This window comes from Rhincodon typus, chromosome 18, assembly GCF_021869965.1.
Source record: "Rhincodon typus isolate 14 chromosome 18, sRhiTyp1.1, whole genome shotgun sequence".
In the NCBI taxonomy this organism is placed as follows: Eukaryota; Metazoa; Chordata; class Chondrichthyes; order Orectolobiformes; family Rhincodontidae; genus Rhincodon; species Rhincodon typus.
This window is the reverse complement of record NC_063349.1, coordinates 25,848,969-25,870,134: the sequence shown is the minus strand read 5'-3', so window position 1 is coordinate 25,870,134 and position 21,166 is coordinate 25,848,969. Positions and strand designations below refer to the sequence as shown.

At 39.5% G+C, this 21,166-nt stretch overlaps 1 protein-coding gene across 1 annotated transcript in view; it reads right to left on the bottom strand.

Annotated features, from left to right (window-relative positions):
* Positions 1-1,223: 1,223 nt before the first annotated feature.
* LOC109923072 (low-density lipoprotein receptor-related protein 6) overlaps positions 1,224-21,166 on the bottom strand; it is a 32,142-nt gene continuing 12,199 nt past the window's right edge. Inside the window, exons 9-16 of the mRNA XM_048607519.1 lie at positions 19,543-19,752; positions 18,510-18,635; positions 17,941-18,177; positions 9,512-9,622; positions 8,545-8,775; positions 6,133-6,269; positions 5,411-5,508; positions 1,224-3,359 (exon numbers count right to left, since the gene is read on the bottom strand). Of these exons, the coding sequence (XP_048463476.1) occupies positions 3,077-3,359; positions 5,411-5,508; positions 6,133-6,269; positions 8,545-8,775; positions 9,512-9,622; positions 17,941-18,177; positions 18,510-18,635; positions 19,543-19,752 (1,433 nt within the window). The 3' untranslated portion in view covers positions 1,224-3,076. The remainder of the gene's footprint in view (positions 3,360-5,410; positions 5,509-6,132; positions 6,270-8,544; positions 8,776-9,511; positions 9,623-17,940; positions 18,178-18,509; positions 18,636-19,542; positions 19,753-21,166) is intronic.

Here is a 21,166-nt window from a genome sequence, read left to right as displayed (position 1 = left end):
GCAAAGTTACCATATCTCCTTTATTCACATCCAAATCATTGATATAAATGATGAAAAGCAGTAGACCCAGCACCAATCCATGTCGCACACTGCTGGTCACAGGCCTCCAGTCCAAAAAGCAACTCTCTACCACTACCCTCTGTCTCCTACCTTCAAGCCAATTTTGTATCCAATTGGCTAGTTCCCCCGGATGCCATGTGATCTGACCTTTCTAACCAGTCTCCCACGTGGAACCTCGTCAAACATTCTGCTGATGTCCATATAGACGATGTTTACTGCTCTACCTTCATCAATATTCTTTGTCACCTCTACAAAAAACCGTTAGGTGAGACACTATTTCCTACACACAAAACCAGGTTGACTATCCCTAATCAGTCCTTGCCTTTCCAAATGCATGTGAATCCTGTCCCACAGAATCCCTTTCAACTTCTTACATACCACTGACATAAGGTTCACTGATCTATAGTCCCATGCTAGAAGTTTTCCCACTCCTACCAAGTCCTTGTGATGCTAATGATGTATGTTCTGATGCAGATCGATATCCTGTCGAAAATAACGAATCTGTAAATGTCATTTGTCAATAGGTATAAAATAGTTAAATATAGTATTATACATTAGGTTCAGGTATTCAAGAAGTATTTTAGCTTCAAATAGTGGCTGCTAATGCTAACTAAATCATTGCTTGTTGGTACAAATTTTAACAAATACAAAAGTATGTGCTTACTCTTCGTGGTTATGCATCATTTTGTACTAGGGGTCAATTACATCAGTAAATTGCCTTTTGGTTCACCCTTCTAGACATCACTTCATGCATGAATGTTCACACCCAGTGATTTCTTAACTTGACAGTACTTATAAGTTTGCATAAATCTTCAAATATTGAGTTTGTTTAGAAATATACAAAACGAGGAGACCCTACACATTACAAATAACTGACTCCCAGGTCCAGTAATCCTTTCTGATGGAAGGTCACAGGCCCGAAATCTTAACTGGTTTTCTCTCCCATCAGAGGCTGCCAGACCTGAATATTTCCAGCATTTTCTGTTTCTGTTCTTACTTCTATTAATGAAAAACTTTTATAGTTACTACATAATCTCAAATTTGATACATGCACAAACGGGATATAGTATTTTCAGTTCCATCAAGTCTGAATCATGAAATTCAGTAGTATCTCCCTGACATTTCTTTCAGCTTCTTTGTTGTCTTGGTGAAAAGGACACTTACAGGTTTCAATCTTAGTTTTATTATAAAAATCAATTTTTCATTTGTTACAACTTAACTTGATAGTAACAGAAAGAGCTTTATACAAGGTGCTTTTTTTTCTCTTTTTAAAAGAAACAGAGTTCAGACAAATAAAGCACTTATTTTACATTTTCAGGATGTTATTAGGCAAATGGATAAGACTGACCAAATGTTGGTCATTAACATAAACACATCCTTGCAAAGCATACTGGTACCAGGGGACTGCACCTGGTACACAACAAAACAGTTAGCTCCAATTGACAGGAGGAAAATCAAAAGGAAGAAGAAAAAAAACAGGTTTACAATTAATATATTGAGCAGCACCAGATCCTTCACTTCCAAACAAGGTTGTTTGCTTTAGACACACACCACTAGGGTGATTTTTCTAGTAGAATTTGGCACAGAGTTCTAATTTCACTTAGAAGTATACCTGGACAAATATACCAGACATTTCTGGCTCCATGTACACAGCAGCAGACATTTAAAAAATCCTCATGTACTAATTATCCTATGCATACCTTGATCAAATTATTTTATGGAAAATAGTGACAATTAAATAATTGAATACTAGAAATACTTTAAATGGCTGCATCGTGATTTAGATTCACTTGGCATTTCAGTCAATCATAAGGACTATTACAAAGTATTCAGTCTTTGCTACAAAATGTATTTTTTAATACAATGTAATATATAAAGATGATAATCTGTATTTTGCACAGTACCTTAACGGATAATTGAAAATTACATTTAAAATGGAAAAAATAAACTCATCTGGCCATCTATTAAAAAAATCTGAGATTGTCATTACCCTTACACTAATGTTTTATAGAAAAATAAAATGAGGCATAAAGTAATACAACTATACATGAAAGTATTGCAAGGATATATGGACAGGCTTTACAGGAAATCTAATACAAGGTTATTTTATAGCTTATAAATAGGTTATCTACACAATGTAGTATAAAAATACACTCAGAACATTTGCGGGCACTGAAGTTAAAAGCTCACTGACTAAGAATTTAAAAAGTATCAAGGCATGGTTTATGCCCTTGGTCAAATACTTCAAGATGTCACAGGTGCTATTCCACTATTTGTCCCCATAATTAAAGTAATGATTTTCACCACAAAGAAGCGAAAAAGAAGCTGATTTCCTTCCAACTCTACCCCACCCTGACTCTGTAGCAAAGGTGCAGAATAGCTTCCGAGCACATGGCAGAGATCACCTTTGAAAGCTGCAGTGTGGTTGACATGGGCTTCACTGTGAAATTGTATACATTACTGGCACTGGTGTGACAAGAATCGCAGGAAGTGATTCTGCATGTGCTCTCCTTCAGCTGACTGTTGCTGAAACAGCTTTGCATAAAAATGTAAGATCCCCATGCCAGCTCTCCATGAGTTACTGTTTTCAATTCTATAAGAGTGTTGTGCAGCTGTCTCTCTTGTATTGAAAACAGAAGATAATTAACATTTTTGTTTTCACTGTAAAACACACTGTGATTCTCTTTGGGCACTGGAGTTGCAATCCATCCGGTATCCTGTGACCTGTTAATGTGACTGCTAGTTTTCTATGTCTTCTTAGGTATGGTTGCTTCCCTGGGTTAAGGCATTTTTGTTTGCATGTGGAAAAAAAATCTCATTTGTACAAATTTTTACAAATTTTATGGCACAACCAGCAGGTGCTGTTAGAAAATACATAAATATCCTCTTCTGTACAAATTGTTTGCAAATCATTTCCCTTCCCTCCCAACCTATTTTCACTGTACAAATCACATCTCCCACTTTTAAATGCAGTCTCTTCATATCAACAATTATTTACAATAGGCAAAGATGGTGCTCACGAGGAGTCTGTACATGGAGAGGGAGGGGGTGGATAAAGATGATGCGAGTAACTCCTTTCTGTATAAGGAGAGGGTGGGCAGCTTTCATAGTTCTCCTCAGCAGACAAATACTGGCTCCGTGGAGTCGGAGGTGGAGGGAATGGCTCAGAGTCATAGTTCAAATCGCCATAACATTTTGTTGTAGCAATTCTCCTCCCAGGGGTGTAGTCACTGTCACATACATCAGTACTGCAAGGAGTAGTAGGTGGAGCAAAATTTCTATAAGCGTATGGTCTGTAGCTATAGAGGGGAAAAGAAAATACAAGGTATTAATATCAATGTATTTGTAAAGTACATGCAATTTTAATTTACTGGTTAAATTTTTTTAGATTTGCTATAAAAAGTGGGTAATCACATAAGGTACAATCTTGTTTTTCCTCTTAAAATTTGTCGAAACACCCCTTCTCTAACACTTTATTTTCCATGCAAGAAAACCAGATGTAAAATTAAACCATCCATGTAGAGGGAAACACAGTTAATGTTTCAAGGCCAATATGACTTGAAAGTCATATCAGACTTGAAATGTTAGCTCAGTTTCTCTCTGCAGATGCTGCCAGCTCAGTTTCTCCAGCATTTTCTGTTTTTATTTAAGATTTCTTGCAACTGCAGTATTTTGCTTTTAGATGGCAACAAAACAATTAGCTGCTTACAAAGTCACCTATTTTTGAAGTATGGCTGAATAAGCTTATGTAGTAATTTATTTTATTCATTCATGGGATTGGGTGTCACTGGCTGGGCCACTATTTACTGCCCATCCTTAATTACCCTTCAGAAGGTGATGATGAGCTGCCTTCTTGAACTACTGCAGTCTATGGGGATGTATAATACAAGAGTATTGTTAGGAAGACAGTTCCAGGATTCTGACCCATTGAAAGATTGGCGATATAGTTCCAAGTCAGGATGTTGTGTGACTTGGAAAGGAACTTGCAGGTGGCGTGTGTTACCCTTGTTCTTTTAGGTGGGGAGACCATGGCTTTAGAAAGTACTGTTGAAGGAGCCAAGAGTTTTTGCAGTGCATCTTGCAGATGGTACACACATTGCTATTGAGCATTGGTGAAGAGAGTGAATGTTCAAGGTGGTGGATGGTGTAACAAACATGCTGTTTTGTCTTGGATGGTGTTGAGCTTATTGAGTGATGTTGGAGCTGCACTCATTCAGGCAACTGGAGAATACTCCATCACACTCCTGGTTTGCATTTTGCTAAACAGGCATTGGGTAGTCCGGTGAATTACACCTCACAGAACTCCTAGCCTCTGACCTGCTCTTATAGCAATAATATTTAAATGGTTGAACTAGTACAGTTTCTCGTCAAGGGTAATATCTGTACATGAACAGTGGAGGATGAGGTGATGGTACTGGCATTGAATGTCAAAGAAAGGTGGTTAGATTTTCTCTTGTTGGAGATGGTCATTGTCTGGCAGTAGTGAGGCACAAATGTTACTTGCCACTTATCAACCCAAGAGAGACTATTGCCCAGGCCTGTAGCTTATGAACACAAGTTGGTTCAGTATCGGGGGAATTATAAATAGTGTTGAATCTTAGGTAATCATCAGCGAATATCCCAACTTCTGACCTTATGATGGATGGAAGGATATTGATGAGGCAACTGAAGCTGCTTGGGCCTAGGACCTTACCCTGAGACACTCCTACAGTGATACAGTCCTGGGACTGATTGACCTCCAACGACCACAACCACCTTCCTTTGCGATAGCAAGAACTGCCGATACTGGAATCGGAGATAACAGTGTGGAGCTGGAGGAACACAGCAGGCCAGGCAGCATCAGAGGAGCCGGCAAGCTGACGTTTCGGGTTGGGGTTCTGTGAGGTATAATTCACCGGACTACCCAATGCATGTTCCTTTGGACTAGGTAGGATTGCAACCAGCAGAGAATGTTTTCCCTGATTCCCATTGAATCTAGATTTTCCAGGGCTCCTTGATACTCAGAGCTTCACTCTCATCTTACCTCACCTCTGGACTTTAGCTCTTAGCTACATTTAAACCAAGTCTGTAATAAAGTATTGGTCTGTCTTTTTCGATGTCCAGATAATTGTTTCTGATGCTTAGATGGGAGTTGCGCATGGGGAGCCTGCAAAATCCCTCTAGCAGCAGACTCAAAAAGAATCGCTTGGGAAATTGAAGATTCTGACAGGCAATTCCCTAATGCCGGAAACGCTCCAAAATTATCCAATTAAAATTGGAGAATTTGGAGGGTTCTGCTGCAGTCAATAAAGTAGTTACACAGAAAAAGGCAGACTATTGGATCACTAATCTCATTGTGTTCCCCATTTACCTGTATGATCTATGAGTAGAAGGACTGTTAGAGGAGTAACCAAATTCCATGGTATAATGTGAACGTTCAGTAGCTGGTGACGGTGGAGGATTCAGCATCTACAGAGGAAGAGGAAAAGTATAAATATATATATGTAATCTGTTTAAAAGGTATGTTCATAGTGGTAACTACACACATGCTGTGGAACAAGCTACAGATATTTCTCAGATTCATATGCTGTGTTGACTTATTTCAGCCAGAAACGTGATAGGAACAAAGCAACAGTTTCAGTATCCTCAAATGTGAGACGTGGGGAATCAAAGAGGACAAAGTCCGCTAGCTACAGTACTTGTGTCTAACCACTGTATACACCCTCCAACAAATGCATATGTGTATCAGCTGCCAAGATCTGTCAATACTCTTGTCCATGATACACATGAAAAATTGCTTTTTATACAAGGTTCTGGTGTGTTGCTGGCACCTGTTCTCAAAAATTTGTTCTGCTGACCTCAGAATTCAGGTAAAAATCAGTAGGTTTTTTTTGTGAAAAAGGATCAATACAATTTTTTTTCCTTTCACATTGTCTGGGAATGCAAACACAGATTTAGTCAATAAATGGAGCAAAGTAAAAATAAGACATGGCAAAGATATCTTTTTATTTAAAAATAACCCATATTGGTTTAATTTAGGCTATTCTTTAAATGAGAAAAAAGTTAAAGTTGGTAACGAAGCGGTCTACTTACAGGAGGAAAGTAAGTGCCTTTTGTACTTGATGAACTGCTGGATGAGGCCCCTGTAACATGAGCCCTGTCATATGGTGGCCCACTGCTTCCACCCATAATACTTAGGGAACTCATCACAGGCTTGCCACGGGACATACCTACAATTAAAGAAAATACAGCCAGTAAGTAAAGTAAATATGTACAACATGATAAGTATGTTTACAATATGCAATGTTAATTAAAATGCAGACACAATCACTAGCCAGAGCTTGTGACGGGTCCCCTCCTTTACCTGACCACTCATTACTACTGCTAGCTTTGGAATGGATGTGCGAGATGAAGGACTGGCCCTACTGCAGTCGAAAATAGTTAACATTCTCATAACAGCGTCAAAATTCAAAATAAGCCAAGGTGTTTAAGAGTTCATTATTAATGAAGAAATAAAACTTCAAATTCAGAAAAGCTTAACATAATTGTAAGATAGTCAACATGGTATTGTTAAGAGGACATCATATTTGAAAAGTTTGCCAGATTTCTTTGAGGATACAACAAGCAGTGATTCAGGGGAAAATTGGTAGATGTAAGGTATTTGGATTTCCAGAAGGCATTCAAATGAGGTGCCACATACAGTGTTATTGCTGAAGATAGGAGTCACTGTGTCAGGAATAACAGAAGACATAGTTGGGATCAATGGCATTTTTCTCATTAGTTGGGAATTTCCAACCTGGAGTGCCATAAGGATCAATTACATACTATCTATATTAATGACTTGGAGGACGAGGCTGTGTGTATTGCATCCAAATTTGCTGACAGTATAAAAGTGAGTAGGAGAGTATGTCATGAAGAAGACACAAGGTGTGTGTAAGGGTACAAAGATAAATTGAGTGAGTGGGCAAAACTTGGCAGATTGAGTTTAAATGCAGGAAAGTGTGAGGTCATGCAAGTTGGTTGGAAGAATCAAAAAGCAGATTATTTAAATGGAGGAGACTCCAAAAAAGTGCAGCGCAGGAGGGATCTAGGTGTTCTTGTACACAAAATGCAAAACTTGCATTAGCACGCAAGTGCAGTTAGCATTCCCACTGTGCTGTTGCTCCAAGGGTCTGTGCACAGCAACTAGCATGCTGATGCTGTTTGCAACACTGACCCCCAGTTCCAAAGTTGCTGCCGCACAGTGGGTCCACGTAAAAGAAAACAAAATTATTGGGAAAAATGGGTGCAACAAGATGTTCAGGTGGAATTTTGGCCTTTATTACTAAGGGTTTTAATTTAAAAATAAGGAAACCTTGTTACAACTATACAGGGTGTTAGTTAGACAACTACACCTGGAATACTGTGAATAGTTTTGCTCTCTTATTTAAAAAAGGACATACTAGCATTAGAGACCATTCAAAAGAGATTCATCAGGCTGATTCCTAGGATGAAGGGGTTGACTTATCAAGAATGGTTAAACAGTTTAGGCTTTTATTCAAATGATGTTTAAAAAACGAGGGGTGATTTGATTGAAAATTACGAAGATTCTGAGGTGGTTTGTTAGGGTAGCTGCTGAGAAGATGTTTCCCACTGGTGGAAAATCTCAAACTAGGATCACACAGTTACAGAATAAAGCTGAGATGTGAAGGAATTTCTTCTACCAGAGGGTAGTAACTGTCTGGAATTATTGCCTACAAGAAAATCATTGCAGATGAGTCCAGTCATATCAATATAATGTAATCAAGCAAGAAATACAGCCAGTGTCTGCTAGAGTTGAAGGGTTGAAGGGTTGCTGCTAGTGATCTCAACACTGCTGGTCTCAGGAAAGGAGAATTTCAGCTGCACACCCCACTCCAATCAATGGCCTCTTTGAAATGTGTATGTGGGTATCAGTGAGAGACTAGATCAGATGTCACTACAATGTTGGCATAAGCGAATAGTTTTCTAAGTCACTGCCCATTGTCCTCCTGTATGTGGCACCCAGAGAATATTCAGTGCTTATGGAACCACATAGTTGGTGCAGTCAATGAGAAAAAGCCATGAAAGTAACAGTCAAATAAGGGAAACCTTAAATAGTTTCAAAAGAAGAAAGGGTACCACTGGTAAAACGTATCAAAATCTATATCAAAATGTAATGCTGCCGTAATTATCAATCCAACCTTTTCTCTTATCCAGGATCAGTATTACCTAAAAATGTCTCATGGGATGTTTTACACCTACATGAGGAGGAGGAAATATAGGGCCTTATTTACCATCTCATTAGACTCATCAGATATAAAGCACAAATTTAAAAATGTGCATAAGCTACATTAAAACAGGAAAATAAAAATAAAGGAAAATAAAAAGTTCTACAATAGTTAAAGACAGAAAAAGCCTGATTAAAAACTACACAATTATAGCTTTCCACTGGGATTTCACACACAAGGCCTCAATTTTCAATATATGATGATAGTGCATTCCTACCTTGAAGCGATCCTGGGAGGGAGTTAGTATGTGGCACATAGCCTAGAGGCACTGAAGCAGATCCATGCACGACAAAATCATTTGTCATTGTTTCTCCATCACCTTTCATCCGCGGGCACAGAACACGCTGGCAAATAAAGTATATAGCTCCAATCACAAAGACAGAGAGGATGACACCAATAATTGAACCAATAGTGCTGGTAGGTTGAGGGGTAGGCTCTTCTGTGGGATCTGTAATAAATTAACAGAAACATATTTGACAAAACAGATCTGCTTGGTCAGTAGAAACCAAGGTAAATTTGCATATAGTTGGTATGAAATGAGTATATTGACAGTCTTTATGCATTGGTACTTAACATAGGAATCGACAGAAGAGAGGCAGATAGATAAATTTATTTAAATAGGATGATGCTGAGTTTAGCTTCAAAGTGGTGAAGCAAACAGGAAATAATTAAAAGCAAATCTCTCAAAATTACTTCAAATTTTAATTTTGTCACAAATGTCAAGTCCACATTATGCCAATTGCATACCAAAGCACGAACAGTGACAAGTTTGTAACAATGTAAAACAGACTACTAAAAAACTTTGTAGTAACATTAATAATACTCAGCTCATCATTTCACAGAAACTATGAAGCATAAATCTGCAATTTGACCAAGTGCAACGTGTATTGTACACAGTGTACTGGCACCTGTAACAAGTTAGAATTGGGATTGCCTGGTAATTGAGAGCAACTGGGAGAATTTAAGAACACAGCACAAGAAATAGTACTTGCAGGATTTGCTCTCAAGAACATCAGAGCAAGGAGAGAAGACAAGTTGTTTGCTGCATTGCAAGAATTTGAGGGAAGGGAGAAATCAATGTCCTTTAACTGAAGTAAGCCACTGTTTTACATTCACTAAATATAAAGCACAAACTTATTAAAACAGAACCCTGTAATACAATGTGTTATTGGGTGAAAGCTTACAGCAGGCATGTTCATCCGAATTGTCGGTGCAATCTCCATTATGATCACATCTTTTATGCTTGGCAATGCACTGTCCAGTGGCACACTGAAACTGGTCCATAGCACAGAGAACTGGGAAGCAGACAAAGACAAGATTTTACTTTCTTGAGAGGTCAAACATAATGGAGAGGTTCAGAGTAGGAACACATCTTAAATACAGAGCAATTTAAAAACAGTAGTCAGTTTTCCAGCTTTTTTTCCCTAAATTTGCTGTAATTGCCATCAGCATCATCAACTGAGACGGTTTGGTAAGAAGTAAAATGTTTAGATTAGTTGCTCAGTTTTTCGACAGTCATAGTCTCAGCAATATTATCTTGTAACTATCTGCCAGATATCAGGTGGGAGTGAGAATAGATTGATCTGGCTCTCACAGGACCATGAGACTGAAAACTTCCTGCTTCTGAAAATCAACGGTATAACAATCATCTTCAGCTGTTCAATGGCCCTTAGGCTTTAAATATTGTGACCAGAAAGTATAGAGTCATTACCAGCTAGTTGTGCATTACTCATCTTATCAGAAATGGAAAAATAGAGGCATTCAGGTCATGTGCCTGAAACAGATGCTTTGCATTTTTAAATAAGGCACCTAACATTCATGTGAGGATCGCTTGGTAAACTGGGCAGCCAGAATGTTGACAGAGCCAGTAGCTGTTTTCAGGAAGGAAACACATCTAATTGTTATTTAACTACTAGCCCTTAAAAGGAACTGCTGCAGGACACTACCAGAAATGGGGAAGTGACAGTCTAATGGTATAATTGCTCTGTTGTTAATCCAGACAGCCAGGCAATGTACTGGGGACCTGGGTTCAAATCCTGCCATGGCAGATGGTGAAATTTGAATTCAATTAAAACAAAAATCTGGAATTAAGAGTTAAGAGATGACTATGAAATCATTGTCAATTGTCAGAAAAACCCATCCGGTATACTAGTGCTCTCTAGGGAAGGAAACTGCCGTCCTTACCGGATCTGGACTACACACGACTCCAAACCAACAGCAATGTAATCTATTCTTAACTGCCCTCTGGGATGCAGAATAAATGCTGACATAGCTAGAGACGTCTCGTCTCATGAATGAATTAAGAAAAAATAAGCTAATATAATACACTCAAACTGAATGGGATACCAGAAGAGGAGCAGTGCTCTTCTTTCCAGTGCACCCTGTCCCACCAATGAACTGCTCCCGATCACTCCAAACCCCTACCCCTCCAACTTTCTGAACAATTCCCCTCAGAGCTATGGAAGCACCTGTCAGGGCAGAAAATTCCAAGGATCTACATGTATTGCAGCCTATTGGTTAGATTACTGTTAAGTAATTACAGACTTGAACAGAGAGGGGTGGGAGTTCAAATCAACTTCAATTCAGTTAACTAAATAAATTTCAAGTTAGCATCAGCAAGCGTCACTACAAAACTACTGGATGATCGTCAGAAATCCAGCCAGTTCATTAATATCGTTTGGGGAAGTAAGCTTGCTGACCATATCCAATTTGTCCTCGTTTAACTTCAGACTCACAGCAATGTAGTTGATTCCAAACTGGCATATAAAAGGACGTTCCTGGTATTAAGTTATGAAAAAGCTGACACAAAAAGCCATAATCAGAAGGAATTCCGATTGATTACTCAACATCCATTAGACACTAGACTCAACAATTGTACAGTCAGCCCATTCAACACTGCAAAGTCCTCCTAACAATTAGAGCGTTGTGCCAACATGGGAAGAGCTGTCCCACTGGTGATTCAGCTAATGATGGACAGTCACATTCATAGAATAGTACCTCGCAACTGATGCCCCAGACTCTTCCAGCAACAGTTCTGAAGAGGAGTCACATTGGACTCGAAAGTTTCACTGTTTCTTTCTCCACAGATGCTGCCAGATCTGCTGATATTTTCCAGCATTCTCTGTATTTGTCCCTCTGTCATCAGCCCTGGCTTTTCCTATTCCACTGAGAGGGCAGAGATGGTAGAGATGGTGGCACTGTAGTGTACAGTTAGGAGCGAATGGCTTTGGAGTACATTCAATTAACTCCATGCTCACTAAGTCTCATTGCTTCATTTACAAGGATACCTCTTCTAGTTTACCATTTACCATCCTCCATCAGCTGATGCATCAATGCTCTTCAAATTGAACATTACTTAGAAGCAGCAATGACAGTTGCAAGTACACAAATGTACACTGGACAGGCATCTTAAATGTCCATCACTCAGACTGGCTTACTAGCAAGACAACTGTGCAAGTTGGCCAATTTCTGAAGGACATATTTGCAATACTTAGCCTGTGGCAGGCATTGAGAGGAACAACATGAGACGGAAAGGCTACTTGACTTCAATCTATTGGTTGGAGATGAGTCTATTAAGCTTTTATAGGAATGATCACAGCATAGTTATGTGGAGTCAAAATCCCATCTTACAGTGGGAATACCACCCAATGTGTGTGATACTGCTGTACTAAATGGGATAGACTTGAACAGATCTAGCAGCTTAACAGTGGGTAACCTGAAACACCAATAGTGAACTCAACCACCATCTGTAATGTCATGACCTGGTATTTATCTCACTTTGCCATAAGATAGAGGAGATGAATCCTGGTTCAATGGAGATCACAGGAAAGCATGCCAGGAGCTGTAGCTCCAGATAGACAAAAGAAATGAGGTGCCACCACGGTGAAGCAACATTACAGATTACATGCATGCTTAAAAGCAGAAGCAGCATGTAACAGACTAAGCAATATCACCACTGATGCATCAGACCAAAAATCTGCAGTTCTGCGGCATCCTGTAGTGAATAATTGTGGACAAGAAAATTGTTTACTTGGAAGAGGCTTTATGAATAGCTCCATGCTTAATGCTGGCTCGGACCTGAATTTTGCTGCAAAAGACAATGGCTGAAGTTTTTTTCAGCCAGTTGTACCAGTGGCCAATTGATTTCAGCCTCCACTTGAGAACTTCACCATCACAGATGCCAGTTTCAAGCCAGTTCGATTCATTCCACATGCTATCAAGAATCACTGACAAAGCTATCAAACAGCATTTTCTCACCACATATTGATGCTCAGTGTGGGTTCTGCCAGGACTACTCAACCACAATTTATAACCTTGATTGAAACATGAATATGACCTGAATGGCTTAGGTAAGTTGAGAGTGACTGCACTTAATATCAAGGAGCCCAAATAAACTTTAAGTCAATGGGAATCAGGACAAAGATGCTCATAAAAGATAGATGCTTGTGATTACTGGATGCAACAAACACTAACCTAGCCAGCGAAACCCTATCCCATAACTAAATTAAAGATTAACTTCTGACCTCATGGAGGGAAGGTCATTGATGAAGCAGCTGACGATAGTTGGGCGTAGGACACTACCCTGAAGAACTCACGTAGGTGATATTCTTGAACTGAGATAATTGACCTCCAACAACCATAAACACCTTCCTTAAAGCCTGATACCATACTTAGTTGAATTCTGCCTCATTGCCAAGGGCAGTCACTCTCACTCGACTTCTGTGGTCATTGTTTGGCCCAAAGCTGTAATGAGATCAGGAGCGGAGTGGTCTTGGCAGAGCACTGACTGAGCTGCAGGGAACTTGTTATTCTTTTGCAAGTATTGCTTGATGACACTATTGACAACCCCTTCGGGGACAGACAAGGAGGATTTTTTTTAATCAAGAGTTTTTAATCAAAGGAATCAAGAGTTACAGGAAAATGGTAGGAATGTGGAGTTGAGGATTATCAGACCAGCCATCATCTCACTGAATGGCAGAGCAGACTGAATGGCCCACCTCTAATCCTACATTTTATGGTCTTTCATCACAATGCAGATGAATGAAACTAAAGTAACAGGGCAATTAAGGATACAACAGGACATAGATCAGTTGCAGATGGGCAGAGAAATGGCAAATGAAGTTTCATCCGGGTAAGTGTGAGGTGCTGCACTTTGGGAGATCAAATGTTAAGGAAAAGTATACAGTTAATGGCAACACTCTAAACAGCATTGATGTACAGAAGGATCTTAGTGTTCAAGTCCATAGCTCCGTGAAAGTAGCCACTCAAGTAGAGTGGATGAGAAAGAAGGCATATGGCATGCTTGCCTTTATTGGTCAGGGAACTGCGTACAAGAGTCACGATGTCATGTTGTAGCTTTATAAGACTTTGGTTAGGCCACATTTAGAGGATGGCGTTCAATTCTGGTCGCCACATTCCAGGAAGGATGTGGAGGCTTTGGAGAGGGTGCAGAAGAGGTTTACCAGGATGCTGCCTGGATTAGGGGGTATAAACTGTAAGGAAATGCTGGAAAAACTCAGGCTGTTTTCTCTTGAGTGGTGCAGGCTGACGGGAAATTTAATAGAAGTCTATAAAATTATGAGATGCATAGATAAGGTTGACGGTCAGAATCTTTTTCCCAGAGTTGAAATGTCTAATACTAGGGGGCATGTATTTAAGGTTAGAGGGGAAAAGTTCAAAGGAGACCTGAGGGGCAAGGTTTTCACAGAGATTGGTAGCAGTTCGAAGTGCACTGCCAGGGGTGGTGGTGGAGGCAGATACAATAGTAGCATTTAAGGAACTTTTAGATAAGCACACAAATATACAAGGAATGGAGGGATATTGACCAATGGCAAGCAGAAGGGATTAGTTTCATTTGGCATCATGTTCGGCACAACATCGTGGGCTGAAGGGCCTGTTCCTGTGCTGTACTGCTCTATGTAAATGGCCAAATTGGTTGTGTCCTACTTTATGTGGAGAGGATATAGCTGGTCAATTTTCCATATAATTTGATAGATTCTAGTACTGTAGCTGTAGTGAAACAGTTTGGTCAGGGCTGCAGCTAGTTCTAAGTTTGCAGTCCTATTGCCAGAACATTATCAGGGACCATGCCTTTGTAATACTGGTAACCTTCAGCCGTTTTGTGGTATTAGATGGAGCGAATCAAATTAGCTGAAGGATGGCATCTGTGATGCTGCGGGTCTCAGTTGGAAGCAAAAGATGAATCATTCACTTAGCACTTTTGGCTGAAGGTTGCTGCAAATGCTTCAGCCTTGTCTCTCCCCACCAATCAACAAGGATGGGAAAACTTGTGGAGCATCCACCTCCTGGTATTTGTTTAATTAACAATTGGATGTAGCAGGACTGCAGAGCTTGGATCTGATCCATTAATAGTGGGATCGTTCAGTCCTGTCCATTGCATGCTGCCTCAGCTATAGGCACACGGTCCTGGAGGAACTCTGCAGCTCTACCAGCGTCTGTGGAGAGAGAAACAGAGTCAACGTTTCAAGTCCAACAGGACTTCTTCAAAACCCCAAACCCTTGAGTTCCATAGAAGAATCATTGGACTTGAAACGTATGGTTAGAGACTGTAATTTTTACTTTAGATGTTGTAGTGTCTTTGATCCAGGACAGTGACTTGCTAGGCTATTTCAGAGATCTGTTAAGATTCAGTCATTGCTGTGCGTCTTAAGTCACAAGTAGAGCAGACCATATAAAGATGGCAGATTTCCTTCCCTAAAAGGGCAGATGGGTTTTTAAAAACAATGGTCACTATTAGGCTAGACTTTATTTCCGGATTTTACTGGCATCTGCCGTGGTGGGATTCAAACCTGTGTTCTAAGAACTATCGCCTGCAACACTGGATTACTAATTCAATGACATTACCACCACCTCCCTTAAAGATGATTCACTGATGGTTGTAGTGTGCAATACCATTCATGACTCCTCTGATATTGAAAGAGTATGTGCCCATGTGCAGCAAGACCTGGATGACGTTTATGCTCGGCCGCACAAGTGTCATTAAACTATCTTCAACAAAAGCCAACGTTACCACTGCCTCTTGACATTCAACGGCACTACCATCACTGAGTTCTCCACTGTAAACATCCTGGGAGCTATGCCAACTAATTCATCTTTTAGCCTCATAAAACTTATCCACAAACTACAAAGCTGAAATCAGAAGTGTGAACTCTACGTTTGCACAAATGAGAGTACAACGCTAAGAAGACACGACACTATCCAGACAAATCAATATGCCTCCCTCAAGGGAGCTATGCCAACAACCCCTCTGAATACCACAAAACAATTTTCAAACAAAGAAAGGAGATGTACATTTTGCATCCTCAAAACAAAACTGCAGCCTTGATAATTTGCTCACTGATTTTCTTTCACTCTGCACTTCGCTTGACTGTTTAAGGGTTTAAGTCGGATGCAATTCACATCCGCTGCCTCTGGTGCGCAGTGTCAGCAGCCAATGCCATCTGCAAAATACAATGCAGCGAATTACCAAAAGGTTCCTCTGACAGTACCTTCAAAACCATTGATCTCTAACTGCCTGGAAGGACAGGGCAGAGGTACGTGGCAACACTGTCATCCATAAGTTGTCCACTATCCTGATTTGGAAATATACAGCCTTCCTTCAACAACACAGGGTCAAGATCCTGTAACTCTACTTACTAGCACTATGGCAGTACGCTGACCAGATTATCCACAGTAGTTCAAGGTGACAGCTCACAGTCACCTTCCTAACAGTAATTAAAGCGAGGCTGATATTTTCTGGCAAGCCCATCTGCATCTTGCCACATGGTGGCGCAAGTTGCCAGTAAATCAATATGCCTCCCTCAAGGGAGCTATGCCAACAACCCCAACAAAACAATTTTCAAACAAAGAAAGGAGATGTACATTTTGCATCCTCAAAACAAAACTGCAGCCTTGATAATTTGCTCACTGATTTTCTTTCACTCTGCACTTCTTTTTATTCGCTATCACTCTACATGGTAATTAAAAGCATATACTTATAATTCATCCCTCTGCAGCAATAATACCCATTCTGTCTTCAAGTTTCTTTAAGTTAAAGACCTAAACTTCCAGATCACAGAGTCATAGGACTTAGCTGGTTATGAAAATGAGTAGCTGATCCCTAAATATCAAAGATTCCAAGGTGATGTTTTACTCTGAAAAGCCATTTAGAAAAGAATAGAACTGGAATCAATTTTTATATGTTCTATGCTTAGAGTTACATATTTATAAGCATGCATCTCCTAACCAGTGACAACTGTTTTAAGCCTGTATCTATTTATTGGGGGGGGGTTCAAATGAATGTCCCAGTTTATCCCTACCACACAGACACCATTAACCACAATGAGCACAGATTCAGTATATTAACAGTCAGTCAGTCTCTGATTCTAGACAGGATAACAGCCTTGAAGAGGGCACTTGTGGCACAGTTGTAATGTCCCTACCTCCTAGGTCAGGAGGCCTGGGCTTAGGTCTATCTGCACCAGAGATGTGGCATAGCAAGTCTAACAGGCTAATTTAAAAACATCCAAAATGATTTAGTATTTGAGAAATTCGGAGGCTGTTGTGTTATGCGAAACTATGGTTTTATAATGTAGTGGTTTCCCTCATATCTAATAGATCCTCAGTTCAAAACAGACAGAAACATTATCAACACTTTGGGTGAGAGTGATGGTCATCCATTGGTGAGCATAATTACTTTCCAGTGGTTGTGCCAGGTTTGATTTCCCCAAGGCTACAGTGGTCTGAAACCTGAAGAAGGGTCACTGGACTCGAAACATTAAAACTGATTTCTCTCCAAAACTAAAATTGCCAGACCGGCTGAGCTTTTCCAGCAATTTCAGTTTATGTTTCTGATTTCTGGCATTTGTAGTTCTTTCTGTTTTTTGTGGCTGAAACCATCTAGTCTTGGGAGCAAGGCAGGGCTAGGCTTGGTTAGTACTTGGATCGGAGATAATGGGGAATACCAGGTGCAGTAGGCTTTAGAGATCTTGTGATGCAGTGGTAATGTCAATATCTCTGGGCCAGAAGGTTAAAGTCCCAGGATGTGTCATTACACACCTGAACTGACTGATTCAGGGAGATAATGGTATATTCCTAATGTAACTGGACAAGTAAACCTGAACCACAAGCTAATGCTCTGGGGATGAGAGTCTGAATCCCACCATGACAAATGGTGAAATCTGAATTTAATAGAAAAAAGTCAATTTAGTGGTTATTGCAATGGCAATTAATTATTTAACCTCTATTGTACTAATCTCTTTTATCAAGTCTCATCTGTTCCAGAAATCATTATAGCATATCGAGTTGACTAAACACAAATACCACTAATTTCACTGGCATTCTTGGGTAAGGAAGGGAAGAAAATCTGCCAGGGTTTCCTTTTACAAATCGTTAATCCGTGACCCCTGCTTGAAACCATATTTTGTCGTTCTCCCCCCTCCCCAGTGAGGAGGACCAGCTCGGCTGTAAACCTCTTCAAGGTATAACAGCCCATGGACCATCAGGACTCTACTCTCAATTCAGCTTTACATTGGTGGCACAGCTATACAGTGGTGATACTGCAGCAAGTAAACAAAGAAGAAGTTTTATTCTATGAATAAAAATGATCAAATACCTTCACATTTCTGTTCATCAGATTGGTCTTGGCAATTAGTCTCTCCATTACATCTGAAGACAGCATCAATACACTGCCCACTGGCACACTGGAACTGACTGTCTGAACATACTGGACAGTTTTGCTCATCGCTCTGATCATCACATTCAGGATACCCATCACATCGCCAAGCCAAAGGAATGCAATCAATCTCACCAGTAGCACAAGTGAAGTGATCTGGTGCGCAAGTTGGTGGCTCTGAAAACAGACAAAATTGATGGCAAGTTTACAGGTTTGAGTGGCAAAAAAAAGCAAATTGAGCAAAATTCAGCTTTTCTATTTCAATTGTTAACTAAACTGAGGACAAACTGTCAGTGCACAATTGCACAGTTATCAATATCCTCAATGATAACTGGTCTGGCATTTTCAAAGAAATGTATATCGACCTGATTGATAGAAATCTAAAACAAAATGTCTTATCTCTTGGTTCTCAAATATTTTGTAGTTTGACTTTAAGCTTAGTCACTAGGGGAGCACACATTGCATAAAATGATGACATCAGGATTGAGAATGAACAGTTTTGCTCTTACCTCCGCATGACAGTTCATCTTGCAGCAGTACAAGGTGAACAGGACAGGAGCAACGTGTAGTACCATCTCCCTTTACAATACATATATGGGAACAGCCACCATTATCTTGGGCACAAGGATGTTCAGCTGTAAAATCACAGGAACAGTTATTTCAATGCTGCAAAAACTGAATATGCCAGTCACAAATTTAGCAAAGAAAGTGCTGACAATCTCAACTATTATTTTAGAAACAGAATGCATTTATAGTCTTTAAAGGACCTCCTTCCCAACTTTGATAAGATGTTTTGTGTGACTGAACAAGGCTCCAGATGTGATCATAAATTTACACAGTTAGCAAGAATCTTTCCTGCATCATCCACGTTTGTCATGAACAAATGATTTTTTTTTAAACTGCTGTAAAATCTAATCACTATTTACATGCGCATGCTTATGTTTTTATAATCAGAGCTGTTATCAATCAGTACATGTATGGGCATTGTACAGACACAAAAGGTACAAAGTAAGGGAATGGCATACAAAACACCCTGAAAGCGTCTGCATGACAATGACACAAGAAAACTGGTGTTTCCTTTTTAAAAAATCCTGTGTTTTCAAGTGGATGCAGAAAGGAACTGGTTTGATAGAGGTGATTTTATCTTTAAACTTACTGCACCTATTACTTTATTTAATAATCTGACCTGGTGCTGACAGGCAAGTTTCACTCTGCTTTGGCCTTATTTTGTTATGTAAGGAAGTTGTCCAATACCCATGGCTTTCACTTATCTCAGCAAAGTGGATACACAATGATATTCACAGAGACAGATTAAACAGTACAAGTCTACAAAGTAATTATTGCTACAAGTCTGTGGAGTAATTATCTAGTCAGGTATCAGGAAGTAAAATATTTCGTTTTAAACTGCCATACTTTACAGAACCATAGCAAAATACAGTCAGTACTTTTATTTCTAGTTTCTTCCCTTTCAAGATTTCTCAGACTTGACTTTGTTTTTTAATCACGTATTAACTATATGTGGTTTCTATATTACTAACATACCAAATTCCTTTAGATCGAGTTCTTTCACAGCATGAATGTCACTCAGTTGTGCTATACGAGCTTGAATCTTAGTACGACCGTAACCATTTGTCTTCTCAATTCTCTCAAGCATCTGTTGTTGTCTATCAATCCAGTATAAGTGGTTACCAAATATAGTCAGACCTACAGGTTGAAGTATGTTGGCATCTTCCAAAACAATTCGATTTGCACCTAAAAGCAAATTTAGAAGATATTATAAATATAATTCAATCTTTTGTACTGTACGCAATTCTACATTGTGGTGATGTTCAACAAAAGCTGCTAGCCACATATGGTTAATTGGGAAATTAAATTCTGACTAACTGCATTAGTAAATCCTGAGAAGTGATAGAGGTGGGTAGAATTACAACATTTAAAATACATTTGGACAGGTACATGGATAGGAAAGATTTAGAGACATATGGGCCAAATGCAGGCCAACGGGACTAGTTCAGTTGAGGAAACCTGGTCAGCATGGACAAGTTGGGCTGACGAATGGGTTTCCGTGCTGTCTGACTCTCTCTCAATTGCATGACGTACTTCCACGTATGTTTACTTTTTCATACATGTGTTGGTAACATATTGAGACAAGAAGCAGAGTACGATTTTCTTTTTATTTTGATTGCTGACTAAGTTTCTGGGTCATCTATTCCAACTTGGTGTCCAATTTTGTGTAATAATACTCCTGTGACACACCTTGAAACATTTCACTGACCCAAGGGTGCAATTAAATACAGATTGCTGTTGCTGCCTCCTTGGTTACTGACAATGGTAGATATTTATTAATTAAGTATACATAAAGTACATTTCCCCATACTGTGAGAGTTGTTTTCCATTAGAACTACTGCATGTGGCAAAAATGGGGTCACCGTAACGACTGAACAATTCCGCCATATACTATACATTCCCAAAATCTTGCTCATGTCCATTTCAAAATTAATTCTATGGACCACTAGTTGCCAATGTATCAAAATCACAAGGGCTTCCAACAACATTCCAAGTAAGTCATAGTGAGTTTGAAATGTTAACACTCTCGCTGTACACAGATGCTGTGAGATCTGTCGAGTTTCTCCAGAAATTTCTTTATATATTTTTTCTGTTTTGATTCATTTATTCCTCACAAACAGCAGGAATCTTGAAAACACAACTATGTAACATTATCTTGCCAACCATATAACCACAGAAGTAGAAAGGATTTTCAACTAGATGGTGGCATCAGGGGATCAAATTTGGGAAGACATGGTAAATTAATGAGTTAATTCAAGACCAAAGGAGTGCGGTATTAATACAGGAAATGATAAACATACAGTGACAGGAAGGGATATAAAATGCAAATCTAAGAGTTGAACAATAAGTAAGACTAGAGTTTCCAGAAAAAAGTGAGAAGGTTAAGACTAAAGGTTCTGTACCTGAATGCTTATACCATTCAAAGAGAAACAGACGAACTGAGAGCACAATAGAAATAGGCAAGAATGATCTGTAGCCATTACTGAGGCTGAAGGATGATATGGATTGGGAACTTGAACTTAAACCTTGAAAAGTACAGGAAATTAGGAAGAGCACGGAGGGGTTGCTCTCATTAGTTAATGATGATATTAGCACAATA